Source organism: Ornithorhynchus anatinus, chromosome 5 (assembly GCF_004115215.2).
Source record: "Ornithorhynchus anatinus isolate Pmale09 chromosome 5, mOrnAna1.pri.v4, whole genome shotgun sequence".
NCBI lineage: Eukaryota > Metazoa > Chordata > Mammalia > Monotremata > Ornithorhynchidae > Ornithorhynchus > Ornithorhynchus anatinus.
The window spans coordinates 33,095,729-33,115,295 of record NC_041732.1 but is presented as its reverse complement, the minus strand read 5'-3'; the positions used below and the strand labels follow the sequence as shown (position 1 = coordinate 33,115,295).

The 19,567-nt window shown below is 55.1% G+C and overlaps 1 protein-coding gene across 1 annotated transcript; it reads right to left on the bottom strand.

Annotated features, from left to right (window-relative positions):
• Nucleotides 1–6,643: 6,643 nt before the first annotated feature.
• Nucleotides 6,644–11,018, bottom strand: LOC100087333 (phytanoyl-CoA 2-hydroxylase interacting protein). The gene is given in 9 exon segments (XM_029064336.1): nucleotides 6,644–6,851; nucleotides 6,854–6,901; nucleotides 6,904–7,238; nucleotides 7,241–7,273; nucleotides 7,276–7,337; nucleotides 7,813–7,930; nucleotides 9,615–9,679; nucleotides 9,681–9,787; nucleotides 10,795–11,018. Coding segments are annotated over 9 exon segments (1,038 nt in total). The 5' UTR covers nucleotides 11,017–11,018; the 3' UTR covers nucleotides 6,644–6,803.
• Between the last annotated feature and the right edge of the window lie 8,549 nt (nucleotides 11,019–19,567).

Here is a 19,567-nt window from a genome sequence, read left to right as displayed (position 1 = left end):
CCTCGGTTCCCTCATCTGAAAAGGAGGATTAAGCCCGTGAGCCCCACGTGAGACAACCTGATTACCTTGTATCAAGCCCAGTGCTTAGAACAGTGCTTCACACACAGTAAGCGCTTAACGTACACCATCATTATTGTTAACAAATACCAGAATTATTTTTATAATTGCTATTCCTTGCTGATGGTGGTTCTGGCCACCAGAACCCGAAATGTTGCTGCTGTTCTTGCCTTGTCTCCCTCCACCTCAGCCTCCCTTCCCTCCCTTTCCCCTCCTTCTCCCTTCCCCTCCCCTCCTGTGCATCTGGAGCTAATCTGTTCCAGATGCAGTGGCCTAGCTTTTTACGGCCAATTGCCTGTAGAGACTTCAGTTCTGCTTCCTGAGGGCCCCCCGCCCAAGGGATGCCCCCTGCCCACCCTCTTCCACTCAGTCCCTGTATCTTCCCTTTCCCTTAGCGGTGAGGAGGAGGAAGACCAAGAGGAGGAGGAGGAGGAAGAAGAGAAGCAGTGAGGCAGGCAAGATCTAGTAGAACTGGGTGGGGGCTGGCGAGGGGAGGGGGTGGAGTCCAGAGGGTTCTCATAGTCCTTCCCTCAGTAAAAGGAGCCCAGAGGATAGTAGAGAAGCAGGGGGCCTAGAAGAAGTACATGGCCTCATGGAAAGAGCACGGTCCAGGGAGTCAGAGGATCTGAGTTCTAATCCCAGCTCTCCCAGATGCCTGCTGGGTGACCTTGGGAAAGTCACTTAACTTCTCTGGGCCTCAGTTCCCGCATCGGCAAAATAGGGATTCGATCCTTTTCTCCCTCCTACTTAGACTGTGAGCCCCGTAGGAGACCCAATCATCTTGTATCTACATTTAGTATAGTGCTTGGCGTATAGTAAGGACTTAAAAAAACCATAATCCTTGGGATTAGTTTGAAAAAAGCAGAAGACTAAGGGGAATTCTGGTCACAGACTACCTAATCCCTGAGTACTGAGGTGAGTGGGGAAGGGATTCTTGTGTATTGCCGGGAGCAACCTGGAGAGTGAAGGTGCGAGGAAATGGTGGGTCAGTAAGTATATGTGATTGTGTGTACGTAAACGTGAGTGTGTGTATGTATGTGGGTAAATTAGTGACTTTTTTATACTGGTGAGTATGTTTATGAGGGTGTGAACAAATATGGGTAAGTGTGGAAATGTCAGTGAATGTGTGATAATGGCCGTGAGTTGATGTGTGTTAATGAGTGTATATGTATTTGTTAAGTGCTTACTATGTGCAGACCACTGTTCTAAGCGCTGGGGTAGATACAGGGTAATCGGATGGTCCCACGTGAGGCTCCCAGTTAATCCCCATTTTACAGTTGAGGTAAATGAGGCACGGAGAAGTTAAGTGACTCCCCCACAGTCACACAGGTGACAAGTGGCAGAGCTGGGATATTAATATGTGATATTAAGTGCACTGTGTGTGTGGTGTTGAAGAGTATAGGAGGAGGGGTCCAAATCCTCCGTTCAGCCCTTGGTCCCCTGCTCCATCACTATCCCTTCACCACCTCCAGTCTCCCCGGGCTGAGAGGAAGGGTACACAGGCCAAGAGCAGCTGCAGCGGCGGGGATAGCCTCAGATGGGGGCAGAAGCAGCCATTCCACAGTGCCTTTAGGTTGTTCATGTGTTCAGATGGGTCACAATGGAAGTGACGGAGAGGGCTGGACTGTAAGAACCTCCTCTAGACTGTAAGCACCTGACAGACTGGGAAAGTGTGTATCGTTTCTTTAGTTTGTACTCTCCCAAGCACCGATTTCAGTGCTTGGCACGCAGTAAGCATTTGATAAATACCATTGATCGGGCGACTGATACTGAGAGAGAGGTGGAGGAGATAAAAAAAAAAGTCAGTCCTTACACAGGCATGAGTGAGAAGATCAGGCTTAGTCTGGATTTGGGCCGGTGGGGTGCTGGTTGTGGGGTCCCCTCCCCTCTCTTTCCTCCCCCCGCCACCCCAACTGCTTCGTGGCCCATCGGGCTGCAGAGATCGGTGTCCTCGACAAGGCCGGTGAATGCAGCCCCACACGAATCCCAGCAGGGCATGGGGAGAGCACACCTGTGCGATGCGTCACGCTTGTGCAGATCACCATCTTTCTTCCCTGCCAGCTTCCTGCGGGTTAGCACGGGCCCCAAAGAGAGGAGCAGAGAAGGAGTAGGGACTTGGCTTGGGAGGAGCCAGACCAGATGGGGAAGGAGGGAGAGAGGAGAGGTCTGTTAGGACGGAGGATGGTGGGAGGCGGAGGCGGGGAGTGAAGGGGTGTATGTGGGGGTGTTTACCCTTCGTATTCAAGAGGAGAAAACAGAGGATCGGTGAGTTACACCCGGCTTGGGAAGACCCTGAACAAACACCAGAAAAGCCCCTGTTAACACCTGGGAAAGCCCTTAATGAGAGGGGCGGGGGAGCTGATGACTCAATCAACTCAGGAGGACCTTGCAGCAAAACCGTGAGCTCCACCCCTCAGGACTCTGGCCCTGGAAGAAGACCATCACCAGGAATGGGGATACAAGGTGAGAAAGATGGGTGTTGGTGAACTTTAAGGACTCATATGAAGCAACAGGGTGCAAACACGGGCAGAGGAAGTAGCCTGGCCTAGTGGATGGAGTACGGGCTGGGAGTCAGAAGGAATGGGGTTCCAACCCCAACTCCATCACTTGACCGCTGTGTGATGGTGGGCAAGTCACTTGGCTTCTCTGTGCCTCGGTTACCTCATCTGTAAAATGGGAATTAAGACTGTGAACCTCATGTGGGACATGGCCTGTGTCCAACCAGATTATTTTGTATCTACCCCTGTGCCTGGTATATAATAAGCACTTAACATATACCATAAAAAAAGGGCTGTGTGATGAAAGGCGGACTGGAGGCTGAGGCCAGAATGGGGACCTTGCCGAGCTGGCAGCCATTTAGAGAGGGGGCTGCTTTCTGTCAGTGAAGCCTGAATTTTCCCAGGGCCGAGGCTCACTAGGTGGTAAATCAATCTTATTGAGCCCCATCTGGGACACTGCCTGTCAGATTGGATAAAGTGTTGGTAATGGCCATTCCTGGCGAATAATAACGATGGCTTACTATGTGCCAAGCACTGTTTTACGCGCTGGAAGTCAGGGCTCCGTATAGCTGTTGGGTCAGAGAAAGAAAGTCTGTCAGCATTCCCTTGGTTAGAGGCAAGTCTCCCTGGACAGCACAAAAAGGGAAGCTCTCTGTGCCCAACCAACTCTGCCCCTCCTATCTCAACCCAGGGAGACTTCATCCTGACTCCCCCGAGAAGCAACATGGCTTGGTCGATAGAGCAGGGGCCTGAGAATCGGAAGGTCATGGGTTCTAATCCCGGCTCCGCCAGTGGTCTGCTGTGTGACCTTGGGCAAGTCACTTCTCTGGGTCTCAGTTACCTCATCTGGAAATTGGGGATTAAGACTGTGAGCCCCACGTGGGACAACCTGATTGCCTTGTATCTACCCCAGTGCTAACAACATAGTAAGTGCTTAGCAAATACCATCATTATTATTTTTTTAAAGAGAAGACTGAGAAAGGTGGGAACTGGTCCCTTGAAAAGGCGGGGAACGGGGGAACGTTCTCTTTTTTAAATTTTTTTTGATGGTATTTGTTAAGCACATACTTTATGTCAGCTATTGTTCTGAGCACTGGGGTTTCGCCCTGTTTCTCTCTTGCTGATAATCTCTTTGTATAGATATTCAGAGCCCAGGCTCTCCCACATGAGAGGGTAGGGCCAAGCCAAGGATTCCAGGGCTCATATAGGCTCCTAAATGAGAGGGGACAAGAAGGCAAACAGTGAGCTCAAAATGTCACCTCCTGAAGGGTTTTAGACACAGGGAGGCTATGGCCAGGAAAAAGGATGTTCTTTTTGGGCAGTCTTGCAAAGGATAGTTCCTACCGTCTCGATGGAATGACCTGCTAGAGGCAGAGGGATGGACTAGATGACCTCGCAAGCTTCTCCCGCCCGATAATTTACAGTAGAGTTGGAAGATTCCAAGCCCTCCATCCTTTCCTGGTGAGTCCACCCAGCTCCCCGTGGTGCTAGCTTGCAAGGTCTCTCAGGCTCTGGGGTCTGCTCTGGGGAACGGTCATGGGCACAGCTGGTAGAGGGACCAACCTTTCCAGGTGCTTGGAATGAATTCGCCCAGCCCGTCCATCCTTTTCCCAGGTCATTTGGGCACCCTGTGGCCCTGACACAGGTGGTTCTTCCAGCCTTCCAGTTGCCTCTCCCGGGAGCTATCCAGCTCATGGGGAGCTGGACACCTCAAGGTCTTCTGCCACTTCATTGCTCCTGAATTAGGCCCTAAGAATCACTGGATTCCTTGGTTTTTGCAGGGCGGGGGAGCATGGGAAGGGGTTCTGTTCAAGCTGAGAGATATTTTAGTCAGTTCAAACTAGTAGACGTGGAGCGATTCAGTACATCAATCGTGCAGTCGTGCCGAGGGAGAGAGAGGGGGCCTCTGGGTCTAGACTCACCTCTGGTGGGGTATTCTAGCTCCTCTGCCCCTCTCTCCCACGAGGGGAAGGAAGCAGCCCTCCGTTCCTTCCTCTTCCGAACTGGCCTCCTCCAGAGAGGGGATCCCAAGTCGGCCCTCGGGTTAGCCCAGGCTCTCCGACCCTTGAATCTCACCGACTCCTCTTTCCGAGCCCCCACTCCTGTCTTCCCTCCCTTCCCAGCCAGTGGCAAGGAAGGACGAGGGCGAGGGCTCAGGCGGTGGTGGTTTATTGAGCATATGTAGCAAGCACAGTCGGCATAAGCGCAGGCAGACACGGACTGGGGAGGGAGAAGGGGTCGCGGCATTGTGAAGCAGGCGGAGGGGGACGGGCCAGAATTGCTGTTTTACTTCTTCTCCTCCATCTGTCTCTGCGCCTCTCCATCTCCGTTTTCCCCTCGGCCAGAGGGACGCTTTCTCTAGATTCCTCTTTTCTGGGGGGAAGGCTCTCCGCTCTAGCTCGGCTCTGTTTGCGACCCGGTCCTGTTCCTCCGTCACTCTTCCTCAGTCACCTGTTTACGGAAAGCGTGTGTTACTGAATCCAACCGCCTTCTGATCGGTTTGTCATCGTAGCCTCCGGAGCCTCGCTGCCTGTCTGCTCTGCCTGCTTCCTGCCTCATTTGTCTGCATCAACTCTCTGAGCACCGTAGTTTTGGTTTAAAAATGGAACTTTACCCCATTTCTCTCTTTCTTTGCCATCCTGCCCTGCCATCCCCATCTGCCCTGGAATCCTCACCCACTTGCTACGTACCCTCGCGCTTGTTCTAGGCAGCCCACTCCACCCTCCCGCACGACCACACTGAAATGGACAAAATACGGGAATCGTTGCGGGGGGCAGGGGGTGGGCCTCGAGGGAGGCCTCCGGCTCCTCACCGAGTCCCGAAACCCCTCTACAACGTGGGAGACAGCAGGGGGGAGCTTTACCCGGCAGGGACCTGCTTGGGCAAAACACCGAGTCTCTGGGGCAATTGCCAGGACCCCCTGCAGGTCGGGCCAGGACGCCCCAGGCCGGGGTAAAGGGGAGAAGCTCAGTCCGACTCACGCACGGGCACAACACGGGTACGGCACCAGGCAAAGAGAGCGAGCAAAGCATCGTAGCTGAACACTGTGCCGGAGGGGGCCGGGGAGGGCACCGTAGCTCTCCAGCTCCAAGCCGGTCCTCACCGGCCTGGGGAAGGGGCACTCTGGGTTCCTTCTAGGTGCCCCTTCCCTGCCCCCCTCCCCTCACTCACATTTCACAGACCCAGATGAATTCCACCGCTCTAGAGAGGGGCGTGGAAGAGTCTGAGGGCCCTCAGCTCCAACAGAAGAAAAAAGAAAAAAGATCTGGCAGCAAGGCCAGTAGCCCTCCAGGCGGGGAAAGGAAGAGAGAGGGCAGCCATCCTGCAGCTGGCAACCTAGCAGAGCGTGAAGGTCGGGGTAGGTTGTGTGACTGTGGTGGAGTGGGGGGGCGTCAGCCCATGCCGGGGCAGCTCTCCCCATGCAGGAGATACAGCGGGAACAAGGGGCTACCGAGGATTGATTACACGATCATCGCGCGGGACTATTTCTAGAGGGCGCTGGGACTCAGGGGCGGGAGGGGCCTAGGGAGGGCCTCAGCGCACCCAACTCCAGGGGACAGATGGAAAGTGTGCAGCCCCGCTCCCCACACCCTACCCCTACCCTCCCCACACCCCTGCTGCATGTCCACCTGGAGTCCCACCCGTGACAAGACTGAGGCCCTCCAGTTAGGGTTCGGTGGGGCCAGGCCCAGTGGCTGCCGGGGGACCGAGGTCCTTCCCCAGAGGAGGGCTGGACCCTCTGGGTCAGGAACGGTGCCCTGGAGGGAGTAGCCCACAGGAACTAGAGGGAAATTGGAGACTTGAGGGAAACTAACAGAGCCCCTCCACCTGAGAGCTTTGCCAGTCAAATCTGGCACAGCCCATTCAGCCAGAACCGCCCCACAAAGGGAGGGTCATTGTGATTTAACTCAACTGCGAGGGACGAGCCAAAGGGCCTCACCAGTTGGTCAGGAGGCCTGAGCCCTCCCTCGATCCCTCCAATACCAGAGGGAGGGAGGGAGGGAGAGAAGAGAGACAGAGAGAGACAGAGAGACAGACTAGACCACATCGTAGACAGAACAGGGGGCAGGAGAGAAGGAATGGGGAGGGGGATCAGAGAGAGAAGGAGGGAAGAAAGGGGGGGAGAAGAGAGAGAGAGGGAGAGAGAGAAAGAGAAGTCTCGCTCCCTGGGGCAAGTCCCGTCCATTTCCGCTCCAGCGATGTCCTCCTCGCTGCCTCACCTCCTACCCATCCGGCCCCTCAAAGTCCCTAGCGCCCCACACTGATGTTGCAGGTCTTGCAGCTGGGGTCCCTTCTTGGCCGTCGGCAGTGGAGAGACTCATGAGCTGGTGGCCACTGATCTCTCCCCCAGGGTGCCCAGCGACAGGTCGACGGGCTCCGTGTAGATCAGCTCCAGGATGAGATCCTGGGCGTGGCGGAACACCAGCTCCCCTTCCTCTACGCTGCAGGTCAGGAACTTGTTGCAAGCAAGGTCAGCAGGGAGCCGGTCCCGGCAGAAGCGGTCGCCCGGGGAGCCCTTGGGGGCCAGCACCAGAATGGCGTAGTGGTAGGCCGTGTACATGCAGTAGAAGTCCGCAAAGTAGAGGTTGGTGCTGGGGTTGAAGAGGCGCTGGGCGGGAATCTGGAAGCGCCAGCGACCGTAGGGGGAGTCCTGGGGGGGCTGACCGGTGTTGAACTCGGTGTGCAGCTGAAGAAGACCCCGTGGAGCATGCCGCTGTGGGAGATCCGTGGCTGCCACTGTTGTCCTTCAAATAGGGTTGCAGCATGTTTCCGCAGTGAGTCTGGCCGGCCAGGGAACGGGGGAGGCGGAGAGAATTGCAGCCGGTCAGTCTGCCGGCGGGGGGGCCGAGGTTCCGCTTCCCGGGTCCCCGCTGCCGCGCCGGATGGGTTGACACACCCTGCTCCACCCAACGGGGCCCCCGTCTCAGCCAGCTCCGTGCCCGCTCCCCAAACCGGGGCCCACATGGCCTCTCTGCTCTCCTTCCTCAAGGGCATTCCTGCCCCGGCTGCCACCTCATCCTGCAAGGGCCCCGGGGGTCTCAAATGCCAACCCCAGATCACTGAGACATCGCATAGCGGGGCGCATGGGGGGAGAGTGGGCATCCCCAGATTTGAGTGGCCATGCCCCCTAACCCCGGGGCAGAGAACGGGCCCAGAAGGAGGTGGGATGGAGATCTGGGGCGGGGAGGCGGGTTGAGGGAAGCTTAACTAGTGGGGAGAAGGGGAGAGGGAGCCCTTGGGCCCGAGGATCCCGTACCTAGCATGCTGGAAATACTCCTTGTTCTGATTGCGGTAGAAGACGGAGAAGCGAAGCATGCGGCCGGCAATCTGCTCTGCTTTTTCCTGAAGCTGGGCCAGGTGCTCCTTGGCATAATCTGTGAAGGCCCAAAGTGGACATGATCACAGGGCTGGCTGGTACCCGCAGCCCCTCTTTCCCACTCCCCCCCCTTATTTCCCAAATCTCCAGAAATCCCCCAGCCCAGGGAGCACGGGGAGTTGAGCTGGACGAGTTTGGAGGTGAATAGGACGGAACACGACTCCCAGAAGGTTTGGGGACCGGATGGGGAGGCCAGCCAGGCCGACGACCTGGGCCTTCTTGGAAAGCTGGGAAGCGGGGATCAGGTCGGGAACTGGGGCGGGGGGGTGTCTAGTTTTCTCTTGAGGGAGGGAATGAGTCGGGAACTTTGGATCGTTGGATTTTGGCCCAAATGGGCTGTGGCAGAGAGACTCTGGACATCTTGGTTCTCACTGTAGAAGGTTCATTCTGTCAGTAACAACAGTAATAATTGAGCACCTCTTGTGTGTGATCTAGATGCTTGGGAAACGGACAAATCCCTGTTCTCCTTCCCTGTAAGGCCGTGAGCCTCAGGGACGTGGGGACGGTGACCGACTTGCTTATCTTCTCTCTACCTCAGCGCTCAGCACAGTAAGCGATCAACAAATGTCTTTATTATTATCGTAATTTTTTATCCTTATTATTGTCAGCCCTGCCATCTGGTAAACAGATATAAATTGATGAATGACCAGGAAGTGTGCGTGTGCATGTGTTTGGGGGATGTTAATTAAACAATCAAGCAATGGTATTTATTGAGCGCTTCGTGTGTGCAGAGCACTGAACTAATAGCCTGGAAAACTCTACCGCAGAGTCGGTAGACACAATCCTCGCCCGTAAGGATCTCACTGTCTACAGGGGGAGATAGACATTAAAATAAATTACAGAAAGGGGAATGGGAGAGTATAAGCGTATGTCTATAAAATCGGGTGGGGCTGGGGGCGGGGCGAGCATCAAAGTGCTTAAGGGGTACAGATCAGGGAATGATGACGGAATACCTCCTGAAGGAGGTGACTTTGGGGGAGGACTCTGAAAAGAGGGAAGGGCTGTGGTTTGGTGAAGCTGAGCAAGGAGGATGTGAGGAGGGGAAAAAGTGGGAACTGCTAGATTCTATTGAGGAAGACACTGGGATTAGGACTGAAAGGAGGGGAGTCTAGGGCAGCGCCTTTTTCAAGCACGGAGAGGCAACGTGGCCTCGTGGAAAGAGCCCAGAACTAGAAGTCCGGCGGCCCGGGTCCTAATCCTGACTCTGCCGTTTGCCCGCCGGGTGATCTTGGGCAAGTCATTTCATTGCTCTATGCCTCAGTTTCCTCGTCAATCAAATGGGGATAAAATACCTACCTGTTCTCCTTTCCTCTTAGACTGTGCGCACTGGGTGGGACTGGCATTATTTGATTATTTTGATTATTTGAACCTACTCCAGGGTTTGGTATATAGCTCGTCGTGGCAGGGAACGTGTCTGCCAACTCTGTTGTACTGGACTCTCCCAAGCGCTTAGTACAACGCTCTGCACATAGCAAGCCCTCAATAAATACCAATGATGATAATAGCGAGCGCTTAGTAAGTACCACTGCTATTATAATCATTACTATATTTTATTATCAAAAATAATAATAAGCTTAAGGACTATAGGTTGATGAGCAGAGGTGGTAGGAGGGGTCTCTCCAGTAGGATAGTCTTGTGACAACAGGGGCTTGGAGAGAGAGAGAGAGGCGTCTGGCCCTTACCTCCTGTGCAGAACTCGACCGTCTCGCTCCAGCCGGACACCAAGTACTCTCCATCGCTCTGCTCACGCAGTCTGCACCGCTACGCTGTACTCGGTGCGAGGGCTCAGAAACCAGTGGCCTCGCACTGTCATGGGCAGGGGGACTGCCTTGGCCACCAGCTTGGTGGGGACGTCCTACGGGATGAGAAGAGAAAGGGAGCAAACCGGTGAGTTTCTCAGGGGTCAGGCCGGAGGACCCAACAACCCTCGGAGCTGCTCCAAGTGTCTCGGGCATCGCGGCACCCGCTCCGTCTCTTCGGGCGGGCACCTGGGGCTTTGGCCAACCAATGATCCCTCTGCTGGTGGCCATCTTCCCACCCCACTTCCTCTGTCCCAGAAAACGCCTGTCAGAGCAGTTCCGGACCTCCTCGACAACTGCCCTCTGAGGGTTCCCCTGACACCCGGTTGTCTTAGAAGAAGAGGGAGGCTGGGGAGAGCCCGCCTCCCCACCCCAAGGCAGGGGGCGTTGAGGCCTTTGTTTTTTGAGGGAGATGTTGCTGAGAGCACTCCGCACTGCAGAGCCATCTCCACGGCAACGGCAAATGCTGAGAAGCCGGGGAGGAACGAAAAAAAATGACCTTTTTTTGGGGGGGTGGTGGTGTTAAACGTTAGTGTTACCATGGCAACTGGCCTGCCAAAAGGCGCCCAGATTGGGTTGCCAGTTTCAGAGAAAGATGGTGAGTAACCCACGCTGATGTGGTCGTCCTGGGAACCAGCTACTTCCCACCTGGTCCTCCTCACTGCCTTCTTTCTGACTGAGGAAGGCAGGAGCGCTCCCTCCACCGAGGTTGCCCAGACCCTCCGGTGTTCCCCCAACTCTCTTCCCCCACCTTGCTTCAGTCCACGAAGGGCTCTGCCCTAGGCTTCGGGCCCCAGGGGACAGTGCCAAGACTTCTTCCCAACCTGGGTATGGGGCAGAAGGCGGAGGGCAAGAGCAGCGATGGGCAGAGGGCTGCCCTCCGTGCCTCTACGTTCTGTTCGTGAGCGGGGTTAGATTTACCGGCCGAGGCCAGTCAACTGCTTCAACCCAAAACCTCCCTGTCAAAGGTCAGCTTCCCATGACCCCTTCCATGAATCTGAGACTCCAGAAACTGGGCTGCCTTATTGGAGAACCCCCAAGGAGTGGCAGAGCTCCCACTCACCCTGTGCTTGAATTTGTTGGAGTTTTTATTCTCCTTCTTGTTGAGGTCGATGAAGTAGTGGGTGACCCGCTCCAGGTCACTACCCTCCATGGCCCAGGAGATGCGGAAGGAGTCGCAAGTGATGTTGTTGATCTCTATACTGTGAGGGGTGGACAAGAGCAGCTCCATTCTCACCTCCGGCTCAGTTCCTGTCAGGAGGGAAGAGGGAGAAATCAATACCATCCACTGGACTGAGGCTCTGCTGGGCCGGGCCAGCGCAAATCCCGGGGGGCTCCTCCACAGACCGAGTACCGACCCTCCCTGGACATCCACCGGCCCTTTCTTCCAGGCGGAGCCCCCCGCCCCGCAACCTCAAGACTCTCTAGGTTGTTTTTAACCTCCCTGGCTGCTGCAGAGGAGGTAAGATTGGAGGGGAAGGAGAAGGATGGGTTGGAACAGCCTCCACGGGCCCCCATCGTGGTCACGGTTGCCCTCTCAAGTCAGGTGGATCTGAGGCAACTTTCAGGGTCTACCAGCGGCAGCCCAGCGCCCACCCCACTCGGTGGGTGCCCGCTCCAGTGACAGGTAGAGGGCTGGGCCTGCCTCCTCCAGCAGTCCCCACTCACTCCTGAAAGGCAGATCTGCCTAGAGAGGAGTGTGAAGGGATTACCCCAGCCCCCCCAGACTGGGAGTTGGGCGAAAGGAGGGGTGTCCGGTCTCCCCACGTGGCTCTCCGCTCACCGCCCAGAGGGGACTGAGGAGCAGACGGCCCCTGGCAGGTGGCAGGTGGCTCGGGCAGTGAGAACGCTGAAGCAGGCGCCCAGTGGGACAGATTCACAGCAGATGGAGTCAGAGAGGGAGGGGGATCTGGGTCAGCAAGCATGGCAGGATCAAGGTGGGAGGGACGGGAAATAGGAGGCACCTGTTAGAGAAAGTGGCGGGGGGGAGGGGAAAGGGAGGAGCTCCTGAGGCCTTGGTGGCGGGGAGCTTGGAGAGGAGAAACGGACATCATCGTCTCTGTCTGTGTTCTCCCTAAGAGATTTCCCCGAAGCCTAAATCTTCCAGGAAGAGCGGAATTCTGGGGCTCAGATTAGTCGCCGTCGTCTTCTTGCAAATGCCACGGGCATACGGCACGTGTTTGGGCATCTTGGGTGGACGCGAGGCAGTTGTGATGAATGCTTGTCTCCTGGGGTAGACCATAACCTCCCTCTCAACCTGACCTCGGTTCTCTCTCCCTCTCGTTCGCTGCAGCCCCTTTCTCTTCCTTTCTTCATTCATCCCTGTCCCCTGCTTTCCCTCTCTCTCAGTCACCCTCTCCTCCATTCATTCTCCTGTTCTCCCAGCCTTCTCTCCTTTCCTTCCTCTCTCATGCTAGGACTCTCTCTCTCTAAATCTCCCACCTTCCATTTTGTCTTCAGGCATGCTCGCCCTCTCGCTTTCCTTCCTTCCTTCCTGAACTCAGCTCCCTTGATCAGATTCCCAGTGTCTGTCCTCTCCAACTTGGCCAATTGATGCCAGCTCTTCTCCTCTCCCCATTTCCCGGGAAGTTGAAGGGGAGCAGGGAATAAGGGTAGAGCCCCCCCCCCCCCAACACCTTTGTGCTTGAGAGTGCAGGTGCTTTTATTCATAGCTACAAGAAGTTCAGGTTCAGCCTACACCTTCCCCTTCAGTCAAGATTGCTCAGAATTTGGCACTTCCAAATTTAACTCTGTGATACTCGGGGAACAGGTGCAGGGGGAGGAGGCGGTGTCCCCCAGGGCCAGGAGATGTGGGGGTGAGGGAAACGGATCCTTCCGGGCACAATCGGCATCGAGAACCAGGATGGCCTAGTGGAAAGAGCTCTGACGCGGGAGTCGGAGGACCCGAGTTTTAATCCCAGCTCCGCCACTCGTCTGCTGAGTGACGCTGGGCGAAGCCACTTTACTTTATTCATCTGTAAAATGGGCATTAAATCCTCCGCCCTCCTGCTTAGACTTTGAGCCCTATATGGAACAGGGACAGTGTCCAACCTGATTAACTTGTATCTAGTTTAGAAGAGTGCTTGACGCCCGGTAAGCCCTTAATAAACGTCATTCTTCTTATTATTATAATCATTCCCGGGTTCTAGCTTGGCTCTTCACCTCCACGTACTTTCTATTTCGTAGGCTCAGGCCGAACCAGTGAGAGGTTTTGCATTCATGGAGTCCTAGGGTAAAGAAGACTGGTCCACAGGAAATCACCCAAACACCCGAGCGGGGTCTGATTTCTGGGTACAACCCTAACATCCCGCTCAGGGATGCACCGGGCTGGCCCCGACCGTCCGATCCTCCGGTTTCTTCCATGTATCCGCAGGGGCAGGGAGCCGCTGTGCCCACTCCAGAGATGCCCGTAGGCGGGCCTACTGCGGGGCGGGCAGAGGAAGCTCTCTGGAGTCGGCGAAAGCGGTTTCTGCGAGGTTGCAGCTCGGTCTTGGCACCGATCTAAAAGGCACCCTCCCCCACCTATGCGCAGTGGCATGCACACCAGTGCTTAGGAGGTGTGAGTGCATGCATGCACATATGCGAACTCACACACACGCAAACTCTGAGCTTGACGCCCACGGTCTTGCGTCCTTATTCTTAGGTTCTGTCGTGAAACAGCCACTGGGAAGACGAAGAGGAGACGAGATCTGGGAGTCTCAGGGGCTGACGGCTGGGGAGCAGGCTGCTGGGGTCTCCTCGGTCTGGGCGGCTGCCCTACTTTCACCCCCCTTCCCCAACCCCCGCTCCCCCATCGTTCTGCGGGACCTGAGATGTTCCCCCCCACCCCGGCCTTGCAGCATGAAGATAATTGATAAGCAAGAGAGAGATGAAGCCAAGTTTCCCGTGGACCAAGGATGAACCCCGGAGTTCTTCAGCCCAGCTGAGCCAGGGAGGGGCAGCAGGGTGTGAGGGGCAGGCTGAGGCAGCACTCCGGAGAAACGCCCATCCCACTGTGTCAATAAACAGACACCCGTGCACTCTCACACCCTCCCTCATACATACACCTGCCTGTACACGCATACGCCCACACGCGCATACATTCCCCGCACACGTATGCACGCAGAGCCGGGCCCCACATGTATAACCACTCGCCCACGGGGATAACACAGCCAGAACACACTTGCGCACACACCTACTCACAATCACATCTCTCTCCGGCCACTCTCACCCACGCCTGGTTTAGGTATGTCCTCACACACCGTCAGCAGGTAAACACTCCCTCCCACATACCTGCCCCAAACACAGGAGCACCCAAGTCCCGTGTGCGTAGGTCCACCCGAGCACGCACCAAAGAACGCAGTGGGGCCATCTTCCCCCCACCCCCTTAGAGACAAGCACCCATGCATTCGCACACAGGCACACACTCACACACATGCACATGCTCTCTCTCCCTCTCTGTCTACACTTGCATGTGCCTAGACAGGCTCATCCATTCTTCAGTTTATGCACCTGACCGCAAACTCATGATCCTTCCACACTGCCTCACAATCCACAATCCACAGCAGCTCAGTCACAGGTATCCATCCGTCCCGGTTGTTGCCTCTGGACGGATTTTAATGTGGCACGTATGTGGCGAAACATACACGAGTTCATACGCCCGCTTAGGTCGTCACACGCACAAACACACGGCCTCCTTAACTACTGCACTCATGCTTATCATGACGCCGGGGATACCCCCCGACATACGTGCAGGCATAGCTTGCCCGCCCTCAAGAGGTACACACGTGGTGTGCGGGGGAGCATGTTCGCGCACCCCAGCCAGGCAGCTCAGTGCGCATTCTACCACATGGGCACACCCCCACACATACCATGTCCACCCATAACTGTCCACATGCCTACGCGCGTCGACATGCACCTGTACACATGATACATTTCACATCCAGACCCACATCCACGGAGAGGCGCCTCCACGGGCAGCCACGCGTCCACTCCTGCCCGCACGCCTCTCCGCGCCCTGCACACGCATGTACATGGCGCACACATACACCCACACGGGAGCAACCCGGTTGCCGACGGAAACCATTCCTCTGGTCCTCCTCTGCTGCGGCAGGACGGTCACGGGGTGACTAAGCCGTGTGGGGCCCCAGAGCTCGGTCCAGCTCCAGCCTCCCCAGAGGCCCCAGGAGCAGGCAAGGTTGTTCTGGTAACAGAGGAACGTGTTCCAGAGGCCAGCCCTGCCAGGGTGAAAGATTGTCAGAGGCAGGAGTCCCATGCCCGTCATGTCATCTGTCCCGATCCCCTCCTTCACCTTCCTCCCCCCATCCCCAGGCCGCAGGATGCCCCTTACCTGGCTTCCACCAGGACGGCGCAGAGGAAGAAGACCGGAAGGGAAGGACGGCGGCCTGGGTTAGATCCCGGGCAGGGGAGATGCTGCCGATTCTGGGTCACTGGCCCAGAGCCGACTCGCTCCCTGTCCCTGCAGCCACGGTGCTGTCTTCCATGCGAGAGTCTTCCCCCGGCAGCTCCTGTCTCTCCCTGCGGCACAGGGCTGTCTCCTACGAAATGTTCCTCAGCAGCTCCGAGAGGGGAGAGGGAAAATCAAAAGCGCCGTGGAAGAGAGGAGGGAGGGAGGAAGGAGGGGACTAAGGGGCGGAGGGGGGGGAGGAAAAAGGGAGGGAGAGAGAGGAGAGATGGGGGGGAGGGAGAGGGAGGGAAGGAGAGAGACAAGGAGAGAGTGGGAAGGAGAGGGAAAGAAAGAGAGAAATTGAGATTGAGAGATTCTCTGCAGGACAGAGTGACTGCAGGGCAGCTGATGATAAGAAAGTCCTGTCTCCGATCACACCCGGGGCAGAATCGGAGCAGGAGAGAGTTGGAAGCTAAATAGAGATGCCCTTGACAGTTTCTGACCTCCTGTGCTAAGCAAGACGCTCCGCTACACAAGTCATTGTCCCCCTCCCGGCTGTTGGACTCGGATTTTGCCAGTCCCTAAACTTGAGTTTTGTGGTACTTTGTCCCTCTAGGTTGTAAGCTCGTTGTGGGCAGTGGACGAGTCTGCCACCCCTGTTGTGACGTACTCTCCCAAGCGCTTAATACAGTGCTCTGAGCATAATAAGTGCTCAATAAATATCGTTGACAGTGACGATGATGATGATCGTTGATACTGGGAGATGGAACCAAGACAGCAGAGATCTGGTTCTGAAGTGGAATTTGGAGAGGGAAATTTTGTCCATTGCTTGGAGTGGGGTGCTAATGGATTCCTGGGTTCTACCTCAGGCCCTGACCCTTTTGGGACTTGGGGTCTTTTGACTAGGTGGTGACTCAGTTTCCCCTTCTGAAATAGTGGTGGATGCAAGCTTTCTTGATGTATGTCAGGTAACCAGGGATTTCCCCAGTGGAAGGGGTAGGAAAAGGGTTAAAGAAAAGAAGGGTGCAGAGAACAGTACACACACCACACCACGGAAGAAGATCCTCAGCGCTGCAGATGTGTGAATGTACAGTCCACCATCACTGCCAGTGAAAATCTTCAAGCACAGCAATACTAATCTTGATGGTACTTGTAAAGCACTTACTATGTGCCAAGCACTGTACTAAGCACTGGAGTAGATACAAAATAATCCAGGTTGGTCACAGCCCCTGTCCCACATGAGCCTCACAGTCTAAGAGGGAGGAAGAAGAGGTATTTAATCTTCATTTGACAGCTGAAAAAACTGAGGTACAAAGAAATTAAGTGGTCACCGAGCAGGCAAGTGTTACAGTCAGGATTAGAACGCAGATCCCCTGACTCCCATGCCCATGCTCTTTCCACTAAGCCACACTGCTTCTCTCTGATCAGAAAAAGGCAAGCGTAGATTTACCTCAGAGTCCAAAGTTGCTGTTATTTTCCACTTTGAACGTCTCCCGGTGACATGGGGACTCTCCACTCGATCCTACTGCTAGCTTAAGAATTTGCTGCTCACCCAGGATGCCTTTGTAGACCCATCTTCCTTTGGCCTCCACTGCTCGGAAGCGGCACCCCTGGGGTACAGACCCCGGAGAAGAGAACGCAGTGCTTTAGCAGGCAAGGCTGGAGGGGAGGAGGTTCAGGGTCCCCAGCAAAACACTATATGTTCCGGGGGCTTCCGCTAAATGGTCGGTATGACATCATTACATTACATTTCATTACATAATCGCAGTAGAGCTTGGACCGCCTATCTCTTCCCGTTCGGCCAAGAGGAATCCCATCATTTTGAGGGCTGTTTAGTGGCCACCTTCAGAGGAGGAGGAGGAAGGAACGGGACCGAAGGACGTGGTTACGGGAAGCAAGGGAGACAAAGCCGGGGCGATCATTAGGGGGTTCTCTTTGGAGAAAGAAGTGGAAATGGAAGCAGGGAGGGGAGGAGAGCACCCACGGACCTAGCATGGGAAAGCGGGAGTGCCCGTTGGGTGGAACGAAGAGGCATTGATAGCGGCCTAAGAAGGTTAGGGTGGGTGCCAAGTGAACGATTAATGGAACAAATGCACGAGACAAACAAGAGCCAGCCTTACCTCAAGTGGGTGGAGAACCTAAGCAAGTTTTGTCAGATCTCGAACCACAGAACGCGGTGCAGTGACGAAGGACGAAGCGCTCCCTCAGCCAAAGAAAATCAAGTCCCACCCCCCACACACCTGCACTGAGGCAGTGAAATCCACCGACTAAGGGCCAATTCTGATGGAATGGATACAGGACCTGACTGGGTCTCTTCCATCACTTTTTTCCATGGCCTATGGCAAATTCCATTCCCATTCTGTGCCTCGGGTTCCCCTTTTGGTGAATGCAGAGAGTAAGCCTTACTCCTTCCCAGAGTTCCCATGAAGCTACTACTACAGACAGAGAGAGTCGAGTTGGGGTCTTAAAATCTAGCCCCCTGCAGAGCTCTGAAGTCCAGTGTTTCTACTGGCCCTTTGGTTCAGTCTTCTCTTAGCCCAGCTCTCTCTGGCTGCTTGCCTTTCGACCCTGCTCTCCTTTCTACCTTTGTTCTTTCTATTTTGCTTCAGGTTTTTTTCCCCCCAGCTCATACATTTGCATTTAACCTTTCAGCCCCTCCGTACCCACGTCCTCTCTGTTGCATCTAAACGCTCGGAGGAGGCCAAGCAGAATTGCTTCCATTTTTGGAGCGAGGTGGGGTGTTTCTCCACTAGACATCCCGCTTTATACATCTGCCCTGCCCTGTGGACTGTAAGATCCTTGTGGGCAGGGATTGCATCTAAGCTCTCCATCACCTTGCCCCGTCTTACCTCTCCTTCTACATCGCAGCCCGCACATTCCAGCTCCTCTGGCGCTAATCTTCTCGCCCTGCCTCGTTCTCACCTGTCCGGCAGTCGACCCCTGGCCACGTCCCACCTCTGGCCTGGGACGCCCTCCCTCCTCAAATCCGCCAAACAATCACTCTTCCCCCCTTCAAAGCCCTTCTGAAGGCTCGCCACCTCCAAGAGGCCTTCCCAGACTAAACCCCCCTTTGCTTCAGCTCCCCCGCCCCTCCGCGTCGCCTCGACTCGCTCCCTTTGCTCTACCCCCGTCTCCCCACCCCCCGGCACGTACGCATTATGTATATATCTATAATTCTATGTATTTAAATTGATGCCTGTTTGCTTGTTTTGATGTGAATATATCTGTAATTCTATTTATTTACATTAATATCTGTTTACTTGTTTTGATGTCTGTCTCCCCGCTTCTAGACCGTAAGCTCGATGTAGGCAGGGATTGTCTCTCTTTATTGCTGAAAGGTATTTTCCCAAGTATCTAGTCCAGTGCTCCATAAATACCAACGATCGATTGATTAGATGTGAGATCATGTCTGGGAAAAACTTTGAGCTACACAAAGGCGAATGCTGTACCTCAAATATTTGAACAATGATCGATTGTGTACAATTTTTTTGAGCCCGGATACAATGCTAAAAGTGGGGCACAGACAACAGGGTACATTCTTATCCACGAGGCAGGTGGCAATACGGTTTAAAAAGCTTTCAAAGTGGGCCGGGGGATGAGGGGGTAGGAAGGTGGTGTGATGCCGGGTGTGTTGAAATGGTCGGTTGTTATTGCCCCACCTGTGGAAGGTGGGGACAGGGTGTGGGAGAAGGGAACGAAGCGTGTAGAGAGAGATTCGCCGGCCTGGAGACGATGGTGTAAGCCAACGACGGCCCTCAGCACTCAGATTCGGTCACGACTGGGTTGCAGTAAGGTTTATTTGCAAGCTGGTGTGGAGAGCGGCAGGCTGACAGCGTGGACCCTACTCTTCGTTGGGCAGCAGGAGAGAGGCAGGAGATAGGGCACGTGCCAGAGCAAGAAGTGTGGTGGGCTTCGCCTCCCACCTTTAGAGGCCACGGGCTGCCTTTGTTTTGCACCCGCGTTTTCCACTCACACGTTCTGCCCCTCTGTGGCCTCAGGTTTTCCTCCTGAAGGTAGGGTCTCAGTGGCTTCAGACGTCCACACCTCATTGTTCCCTTGTCTACTCCTCGTCTACTCCCTTGTCTCCTTTCACATCCTGTCATCGCCGCCCCTGGACGCAAATAGACCTGAGCCTTCTTCTATGCTCCACAGAAGAGATGACTGAACCACCAGTCCTTGTTCCTAGTATTCTAGATGGCCCTGGGGGGGCTTACCCGGGTGTTAGCAGGGGCTTTTGGAGGTGTTAGGGCACAGTGTGGGGGGTTTTATGGGGTTCCGGGTTCCACTTGCCTGGCAAGACCATAAACAGAATACACCCTCCCCCTTCCCCCCATGCACCCACCCATCCTCTGCAGGTGTGTTGGGAGTCTTTAGGAACTGAATAAAATCAACAAATCCTAAATATTAAAAAACCCATCAGCGAGACTCAGATATTTTTTGGATGAAATAA